The sequence below is a fragment of the Schistocerca cancellata genome, chromosome 3, assembly GCF_023864275.1.
Source record: "Schistocerca cancellata isolate TAMUIC-IGC-003103 chromosome 3, iqSchCanc2.1, whole genome shotgun sequence".
In the NCBI taxonomy this organism is placed as follows: Eukaryota; Metazoa; Arthropoda; class Insecta; order Orthoptera; family Acrididae; genus Schistocerca; species Schistocerca cancellata.
The window spans coordinates 180,120,969-180,131,307 of NC_064628.1; the positions used below are offsets into that span (position 1 = coordinate 180,120,969).

At 42.7% G+C, this 10,339-nt stretch overlaps 1 protein-coding gene across 1 annotated transcript; it reads left to right on the forward strand.

Moving 5' to 3' along the window:
* The first annotated feature begins 3,053 nt into the window (after positions 1-3,053).
* On the forward strand, positions 3,054-8,105 carry LOC126176186 (craniofacial development protein 2-like). The gene is made up of 2 exons (XM_049923328.1): positions 3,054-3,727; positions 7,904-8,105. Exons 1-2 carry the CDS (start codon positions 3,054-3,056, stop codon positions 8,103-8,105), a joined length of 876 nt encoding a protein of 291 aa, XP_049779285.1.
* Positions 8,106-10,339: the final 2,234 nt, after the last annotated feature.

Consider the following 10,339-nt stretch of genomic DNA (forward strand, 5'->3'; position numbering starts at 1 on the left):
GGTGATCTTTCCCTGTAATTATTACTACTCTGCCAATGGTTGTCATACGGGTGATGTCTGTTTTGGTCACGATTTACATTGAAAGAATAGCCTTGTTGTATATTATTTCTGTCATTGCGGAATTGTGACGGATGTGATCTGTAATTGTTTTGCTCCTGTTTTCGCGTTCCGCGATTGTCAGTATCAATTTCCAGTTCTTGTAACAGTCCCTGAAAAGCTTCAATGTCGTCTTTGCAACGTCCTAGTAAAATAATATGTCGCAAATGTTCAGGCAGTTTGATTAAGCAAATGCGGATGAGTTCTGAGGGGCTGTATGGGTTTGACAGGTACTGATTCTTGTGCAACATGTCTTCAAAATATTTCACACGACTGGAAAATTCAGATTGTTCGAAAAGTTTCATCATTATGATGCTATGTTTTCCTCGGTCTTGTGTAGCTTGAGACCAATATGCTGAGAAGAACGCATGGTAAAATTCTCCTTCACTGTGACAATCGTGAATGACCGATCACACTCTTACAGCTGGTTCATTCTCCAAGTAGCCACACATAAATTCTAATCTGTGCTCCAATGACCAGTTGGGAGGAAAACAATGAGAGAATTGATGGAGCCATGCTTGTGGATGAATGTCGTTGGCAGAATTCTTAAACTTTTTGAATTTACGTGTAGTAATGAACAGCTTATAGTCAAAATCATCGTGTCGGCGAGTAGCATATCGGTCATTGTTACGTCGTGTCTGTGGTTCCGTCACAAAATTCGGTGTACCTTGCCAATTTCTTTCATAATTTCCGAAGTGCCCTGAGTTATTATTTTGTCGCTATTTCGTATTTCTATGTCCCTCTTCCTGTATTGGAGCGCGAGTGGCCTCTGAAATACGTAATTCTTGTATTACCTGTGTCAGCTGATCTTGTACTTCCCGGATTTCTCGTGGGGTTGCGTATTAATTTGATTCTGATTTTGTTTGAATTTCCTAATTTGTTCACACTCTTCTGTGTCAGTGATGGCTACAGGTCTTGTGTCATTCAGATCATCATCTACCTTTGCAGATAAGTTAGTGAACTGATCCAAAAGTTCGGATACTTTCTCCGATAGTGTACTTATTTACTCAGTGTGTTTTTCTGAACCAAGTTTCAGAGTGTCCATTTGTGTTGAAATCGTATTTACTGTGTCCTTTAAGTTTTCTTGAGTTTTTGCAAGTTGCGAAACCGAATCGGCAGATGCAACTGAGTCAATTTTAGCTTGCAAGGTGTCGTGATTTTCATGAACAATAGTTTGGAGTTCTTTTATGGCTGCTTCGTGATTCTGTAATGCATTTTCATGCCGCGAAAAAATAGGTTGAAAATGCTCACAAATTTCTGTTTTTACATCATTACAGACTTTTTGACATTTCGATTCAATGTTATGTAACTCAGTAGTTAAAACTTCACGTGTTTGTTCGAGCTTATGTTCCACTGAGTCTAACTTTTGAAGCTTTTGTTCCATTGTGTCTAACTTTTGAAGATTTTGTTCCATTGTGTCTAACTGTTGCTGTGTTTGTCTCTGATTTTGTTCCATTGTGTCTAACTTTTGAAACCTTTGCTGTGTTTGTCTCTGATTTTGTTCCATTTGTTGCATTAGCTGTAATAACAATGCATTAGTGTCTGGAATCTGTTCCTCTACGCTTTTCGGCAGTGCATTTGCACGGGCAACATTCACATTTTGATAAACAGAAATGTGTCTTGACTTATTTGAGAAAACGGTGAGGATGCAAAACCTGAATCTACAGTATTTGCAAAATTGTTTCCTGTCATTTCGGATTCCTGAGGCGAGTTGTTGCCAAGCGATCGATCGATAATGCTTCCCTGCTCACTAATTGTTTCACTGCCTACGCCATTGTTTGCCGCCCGCTCCATTTCCCTATGCACAGTTACCAAATTACTACTTCAAATGTCTGTTAATTCACTACACAGTGATGTCGATAAGCTACGCTCGTTGTCACTATTATTTCTCAGTTTACTTTGGAGCCTAGTGTTACGTTTTTCACACGCCATTATTGTCACAATATTTCACACGACAACACAGAAAAACACAATTTGAAGAGCAAAAATAGGGGAACACATTAACATAGCACTGAAAATAATATCTAGTTAATTGCAAACGCAGCTGCGAAATACTTGGTGCAAATCTACATACATGCCACAACTGTTTTACTGTACAACAATGAAAGACTGCAACTACAAAGGAGATTCTCTCTACAATTATGCACTAGCAATAAACAAAATCTACACTAATTACACAAACTACAACTAAAAATCAGAAGATTCCAGTGAGGTATCCTCGGCTAAGGGTCGACATATGACATTTCATAAGATAGTAAAAAATCTCTCATCTATAAAGACAGTAGTCATAATCAGGTGTATAGACATAAAATATTTCTCGTCATTTCATTAGGCATTTCAGTAAATCATAAATTAAGAGCTCCACAGTGTAATCATATGTTTTCAAGTTTGAGCGTGTCGTATTTGGGATGCTTTCTACAAAGGAATGTCAATAGCGAGGATAAGGGCCTCCCTTTTTTTTCTACCTGTGCCTCTGAAAACGCACACACTAATGGCTTTTTCTCCAGGTATCTGATGCAGCTGGGTGCCCAAGACGCATTATGTGCAGGCGGTCACATAACTTTCTTATGGAAATATTTATGACAGCAGTTTCCGCTGCAGTGAGAGTCTCATATACAAAATTTCACGGGTCGAGAATTAGCGTTGCAAATGAGTAGAAACGTGGTTCATGGTGTGGGTTCCTGTAGTCATGTCCTAGTTCATGAGCCACGGGTAACGTATGAGTGGCCAAGTAAGTGGTCCCGACAGTCGGGATACCAATTACTTTGGAATAAGGCTGGGCATCTCGGACATATTTGAGTCGTGGTCACCTTTGTTCTCATACGGCAAAGACTACCAAATCCACCGGTTAGTCCCTCAGCCGTTAGGGGTAAAACCCAATGGGACTCGGGGCTAGTAAGGCTAGCAACCTGCTTCCCTGGTACTTTAAATATGGTGCTGGCAACAATCAGAGCAAAATGCCTCAGACCTTTCGAGGTGATGGAGTCCCACCTCTAACTGACAAACCAGGGACTCCTAAGATACGTCTTGGCAAACAAATGGTAATGAGATGGGGAGCTATTAATATCAATGGGGGCTACTCTGGGAAGAAGGTAGAGCTGGCAGAGACTGCAAGTAAGATGGGGCTGGACGTTTTAGCTGTTAGTGACATTCGGGTAAGGGGTGAGAAAGAAGAGGAAGTGGGAGAATACAAGGTCTACCTGTCAGGAGTCAAAGCAGGAATAGCACAATGGGGTGTAGGGCTTTACATCAGGAAAGAAATGGAACCCAGCGTAGTTGCAATAAGGTATGTGAACGATCGACTGATGTGGATAGATTTGACAGTGTCTAGCAAGAAAATTAGGATTGTATCAGTATATTCGCATTGTGAAGGGACAGAGCAAGATAAGATGGATAGTTTTTATGAGGTACTCAGTGATGTAGTTGTTAGAGTAAAGGACAAGGACAGTGTTCTGCTCATGGGTGATTTTAACGCCAGGATTGGAAATCGAACAGAAGGGTATGAAAAGGTTATGGGTAAATTTGGAGAGGATATGGAGGCCAACAGGAACGAGAAACAACTCTTGGATTTCTGTGCCAGTATGGGCTTAGTAATCACAAACTCCTTTTTTAAACATAAGAACATTCACCGGTATACTTGGGAAGGCAGGGGAACCAGATCTGTCATTGACTATATAATAACAGATCAGGAATTCAGGAAGGCTGTGAGGGACACACGTGTATTCAGGGGATTCTTTGATGACAGTGATCATTATTTAATCTGCAGTGAAATTGGGATTGTGAGGCCGAAAGTACAGGAGGTCAGGTCCATATGTAGGAGGATAAGAGTGGAGAAACTTCAGGATAAGGAAATCAGGCACAAGTACATAACAGCGATCTCAGAAAGATACCAGCTAGTTTAATGTAGCCAATTACAGTCATTGGAAACGGAATGGACAAGGTACAGGGACACAGTACTAGAAGTGGCTAAAGAATGTCTTGGAACAGTAGCGTGTAAAAGTAGGAAGAAGCAAACAGCTTGGTGGAATGATACAGTCAAGGCAGCCTGTAAAAGGAAAAAGAAGGCGTACCAAAAATGGCTACATACCAGAACTCAGGTAGACAGAGAAAGTTATGTTGAAGAAAGAAACAAAGCCAAACAAATAATTGCAGCATCCAAGAAGAAATCGTGGGAAGACTTTGGAAACAGGTTGGAGACTATGGGTCAAGCTGCTGGAAAACCATTCTGGAGTGTAATTAGCAGTCTTCGAAAGGGAGGTAAGAAGGAAATGACAAGTATTTTGGACAGGTCAGGAAAACTGCTGGTGAATCCTGTGGATGCATTGGGAAGATGGAGGGAATATTTTGAAGAGTTGCTCAATGTAGGTGAAAATGCGATCAGTAATGTTTCAGATTTCCAGGTAGAATGGGGTAGGAATGATGATGGAAATACACTCCTGGAAATTGAAATAAGAACACCGTGAATTCATTGTCCCAGGAAGGGGAAACTTTATTGACACATTCCTGGGGTCAGATACATCACATGATCACACTGACAGAACCACAGGCACATAGACACAGGCAACAGAGCATGCACAATGTCGGCACTAGTACAGTGTATATCCACCTTTCGCAGCAATGCAGGCTGCTATTCTCCCATGGAGACGATCGTAGGGATGCTGGATGTAGTCCTGTGGAACGGCTTGCCATGCCATTTCCACCTGGCGCCTCAGTTGGACCAGCGTTCGTGCTGGACGTGCAGACCACGTGAGACGACGCTTCATCCAGTCCCAAACATGCTCAATGGGGGACAGATCCGGAGATCTTGCTGGCCAGGGTAGTTGACTTACACCTTCTAGAGCACGTTGGGTGGCACGGGATACATGCGGATGTGCATTGTCCTGTTGGAACAGCAAGTTCCCTTGCCGGTCTAGGAATGGTAGAACGATGGGTTCGATGACGGTTTGGATGTACCGTGCACTATTCAGTGTCCCCTCGACGATCACCAGTGGTGTACGGCCAGTGTAGGAGATCGCTCCCCACACCATGAAGCCGGGTGTTGGCCCTGTGTGCCTCGGTCGTATGCAGTCTTGATTGTGGCGCTCACCTGCACGGCGCCAAACACGCATACGACCATCATTGGCAGCAAGGCAGAAGCGACTCTCATCGCTGAAGACGACACGTCTCCATTCGTCCCTCCATTCACGCCTGTCGCGACACCACTGGAGGCGGGCTGCACGATGTTGGGGCGTGAGCGGAAGACGGCCTAACGGTGTGCGGGACCGTAGCCCAGCTTCATGGAGACGGTTGCGAATGGTCCTCGCCGATACCCCAGGAGCAACCGTGTCCCTAATTTGCTGGGAAGTGGCGGTGCGGTCCCCTACGGCACTGCGTAGGATCCTACGGTCTTGGCGTGCATCCGTGCGTCGCTGCGGTCCGGTCCCAGGTCGACGGGCACGTGCACCTTCCGCCGACCACTGGCGACAGCATCGATGTACTGTGGAGACCTCACGCCCCACGTGTTGAGCAATTCGGCGGTACGTCCACCCGGCCTCCCGCATGCCCACTATACGCCCTCGCTCAAAGTCCGTCAACTGCACATACGGTTCACGTCCACGCTGTCGCGGCATGCTACCAGTGTTAAAGACTGCGATGGAGCTCCGTATGCCACGGCAAACTGGCTGACACTGACGGCGGCGGTGCACAAATGCTGCGCAGCTAGCGCCATTCGACGGCGAACACCGCGGTTCCTGGTGTGTCCGCTGAGCCGTGCGTGTGATCATTGCTTGTACAGCCCTCTCGCAGTGTCCGGAGCAAGTATGGTGGGTCTGACACACCGGTGTCAATGTGTTCTTTTTTCCATTTCCAGGAGTGTATATATTCGTCGACACGTCAATCTTGCGACGACACTTCAATATTTCATCATAATAAATACATAGCATAATCAAATTCATCATTTAGCATCAGCTTATTGATCATAAACATACCGCAACAGCATAATACACAGAGTCATCGTAATAATAACATCATAACTAGTGCCACATGTCGGGAGTTTTTGCTCAAGGGTAACATTACTCTATTAGCATTACCAGTCTGCTCTGACAGTTATGTACTCTACATGTAGAGTCAGATCATCAGGACATCGTGATGTATTCGGTATATGTCCATTTTGTTGCAACCAATGTTTGCCACTGCTGTTGAAATTTGTTGTTTCATGACAATGTATCGCGTTTTTTCAAAATATCTGATGATGGATAAACCCGAAACGATATATATTTAAGCCATTTGTTCACCAACTTATGGTGGTTCATTGTGTTACCATTTGTAACAGTACAGTGTAACTTTAGCAGGAACTTGATTGCCAGTAATTGTAACATAATCGGTGCAATAGACGCAACAGAGTTGAATGTATATTTGTATTCATCTAAAAATCCCGAAGATAACTATTTAGTTAATTTTAGCACAAAGTAAACTACACAAGCATTTGAAATATACTGCAGTTTTCAGTCGTTGTTTTGTGGAGAGAGAGAACTAAGGAGAAACCAGCTCATAACTCGAATAGACTTCCGGAAGTGCCCCAAACATTTAATCGATTCATTGCGAAAAGATTAAGAAACAATGAAATAATTTGTCATTGATACGAGAATTTAAATCAAACGAAACGCCGTTCCCAGAAAAAAAGATAGCATAATGCCTGGTTATTGAAGACTTTTTTTATAGAAAAGACTTCTTCAATAAATTGTGTAATAAGAAATGCCATCTATAGGAGATTTAACGTTGTACAATTGAAAGAAATCTCGAAATTCCTCCATCGGGAATCGTCTCACGATCATGCGATCGAAAGTCCGACCATATTGGATTTTTAGCGAATACAAGGTGTTCCAGGAGCAATGTCAATATTCAGGGATATGACAGAAACTATCATTCGAAGCAAAAAATTCTTTAAACTTGAGCTCCAAAATACATACCTTTAGAGCCATGAGCACTTCTTCCTCTTTGACACCGTGAAACAAATCTCTTCTATTGGTAGCACTTTGCTTTCCACATATTTGGGGGGAGACAATATGCACAAAAACAAGAAAAACTTGTCTGGTACACATGGGCCCTAAAATGCATTATTTAAGAGCTGTGAGCACTCGTTCGTTGGAACAGACATATTTCGCAGTAGTGAACGTGAACAAGTGCTCATAGGTCTTCAGGCATGTACTTTAGATATAAACACTGCTATACCTTTTTACCTTGTTTTGGTCAACATCATCAAATCTCAAAATGTGAGAAGCAAAGAGCTTGCAGTAGTAGTAGACATTCGTTTCACAGTATCGAAGGCCAAGAAATGCTCTAAAAGCTCACGTTTAATGAACATTTTTGCTTCGAATGATCGTTCGCGTCAAATCTTATAATATTTTCCATTCCTCCTGGGTCACTGTGTATAAAAAATCTTGACAACTACAACGTATCATTAATTTCCTAGATATCTTACTCAACATGAGGGGAGAAACAGTTTTTTCATGTTTGGGAAGGGAGTATGCAGCTGTGTGAGACTGGTCGTTGCTATGGTTTTTGTTTTCGTGAATCATATCCACAGGTCTCTTCGATTGCCATGCCGTATGCTGATAACGTAATTTTCGACTATGGATGCATAGGGAAACTGTATTTTAAGTTGCGAATTAGTTCGGGTTGTATGCACTTTGCTGTTCTCATTGCTATGTTTTCTTTTGCCAGAACCGCGTACGACATCGTGTTTGATTGCCAAATAGCGTGGTTGCTTCTGGTGGTTTCATTCCAGTGTGGACAAGGACCTACTTTGAGTTAGACACAATTTCTGCAGAATGGTGAATGAAAAATCACCGTCACAGTACTGGCGCACAGTTCTTCCATATGAGTTGTGGGCCTTCGTGAAGGGTTTGGAGAAAGTGAAGTGGATTAAGGACTTGTTACCAGAATGTGATGTGCATAATATTGAAGACAGATGGTACCCCTCACCTCCAAGCTCCAGTCGAAAACGTGTGTTGCCAAACAAGAACCAGTGACCAGAGAATTAAACGGAATTTGTTGAAACAGTGGTGGTGTATTTTTCCTTGCGAGATTTCCCATATGACGGCAATGTACGGAGTGGACAATGAAAGAAATATCATAACTTTTACAATGAAATTTGTATCTAGTGAGTTTCGTTTATTTTTTTCTTTACCTCTGCAACATATCTAATAAAGAAGTGCTTCATCAGTGATGTCTCATTCCAACGAGATCGTGCTCTTGTTACAGACTTCATTGTAGCTGAAGAACTGCGTCCCTCGGCAAGCGAAGTTCATTCAAGGGGAGAGGTTATCATGAAAGGAACTGACGATCTTCATAAACCCAGTTTGGTAATCCGTATTATAAATATAGATTAATCACTATTCATCATTTCCAACACTGAAAGCTTCATTTGTGGAGTGATTCAATAGAACTCTTAAAGGAAACTTGTTTAATTTCGCGGCTCACGTTTCTTTCAAATGGACTGATATGGTGCCACACGTAGTCAATCAACATAATTACAGATAACACTGAACAATTAACATGAGGCCTGTTGTGGAAGGCACGAGCCCGTCACCCAGTGTGTATAATAAAATGAGCATTATAGATCCATGAAAAGTTAAATTAACAGAACTGGTAAACATAGGTAGTTTTTGACAAAGGTTACACTCCCAACTGGTGTACTGAGATATTCAAAATTCGAGTAGTTCAGGAGACCAATCCAAAAGAAGTTTCTACTCGAAGACCACAGCTAAGAGAAAAAGTCATGTGGAAAAAGAAGAAAGCTGGGTTTTGATAAAACTAATTCCTGGAATACTTTGTCAGAGAGACAGTGCATGTGTTTTCTACTTCGCTCTCTGTAGGAGCAGGAGAAGCAACAGGAGCAGTGACTGACACTGGTCCAAGGTATCTTTGTGTGTGTGTGTGTGTGTGTGTGTGTGTGTGTGTGTGTTTGTTTGTTTGTGTGTGTGTGTGTGTGTGTGTGTGTGAAAGAAAGAGAGAGAGAGAGAGAGAGAGAGAGAGAGAGAGACAGCGAGAGGGAGCGAGAGAGAGAGAGAGAGGGGGGGGGGGGGGTCAGATGGAATCTATTTACTAAGTCCAGAGGAAAATATCTTTGAACATTGTGCCAGTTCAAGTGAAGCATTTTTAACAAGGTGCCATTTTTATGCAATTCAAGCGGTTAGCTCCCAAATTTTAATATTCCACTGTTATTGGCTTGAGAGCAGAGGGGGAGGGCCGAGAGGAGAGGGTGCGGCTTGTCACGTGATGATGATGACGTCATTGACAAGGAGGAGCATTGCTTGTCAGGTCACGGGTAGTAAAGGAATGGGGTTTTTCTACCCCACAATTCACGGCTCTGCCTTTGTATGTAGCCAACCGAGACCTTTAAGAATTTTCTTCCCCGTTCACAAAACACCCTGATTGGATCAAAGTTGGCACTGAATTCCTACTCGTATGATAAGCACCATGTATCGAAAAGCAACCCTAAATCGGTCTATTTTTCAGTTTTCACTTTCGGTGGATCAATTATAATGACAACAAAACTGTTTGAAGCATAGTGAAAATGGAAATGAGCTTATGGCATTGCTGGCCAGTAGGCCGCCGAGTGCGAGTGTTATTGCAGTCGATACCACGTTAGGCGACTCAGATGCCGGTGATGAGGACGAAATGATGATGAGGACAGCACAAGACCAGGCCCACGAGGGGAGAAAATCTCTAATTCGACCGAGAATCGGACCTGGGCCCGCTGCATGGGAGACAAGCACGTTACCATTCGGCTAAGCAGGCGGACTTTGAAGCATAGAATTATGCATATAGAAATGTAATTTTTCTGTAACTTTCCGTCTATTAAGGACTGACTGCTACTACGTACAAAGATCACATAAAGAGCTGAAACAATTTGCAGCACTACTTGTGCTACGGGACACCCAAATCGCAAACTATTTCACTCTGTTACCAACAGCTAATACGCAGAAGAACCAGTTTTCCAACTGTCAGGGAGAATTGGAGCTTTGCTGCTCGAATACACCAGTTACCGACAAAGAACACTTGCTTTGAATGAAGCAGCTTGTTAGTCGCTGTCGCTTATGCAGTCCTAAGAAATGTGGCACAGTGTTCGTATGTGGAAGGACCAATATTTTCATTAAATAACACTTTAATACGCGAAAGCCCATGTTCGTAAAAGTTATAAAAGTGGTGTGCCTAATATACTGTGAAGTGATCGGATAAAATTTGAATAGTTTTGTTTCAA

Bases quoted from the DNA above. Each gene is read 5' to 3' on its own strand.
- LOC126176186 (XM_049923328.1), top strand. From the start codon at position 3,054: ATGCCTCAGACCTTTCGAGGTGATGGAGTCCCACCTCTAACTGACAAA. The intron at 3,728-7,903 runs GTATACTTGGGA...CAATTTCTGCAG, and splicing joins AAACATAAGAACATTCACCG to AATGGTGAATGAAAAATCAC.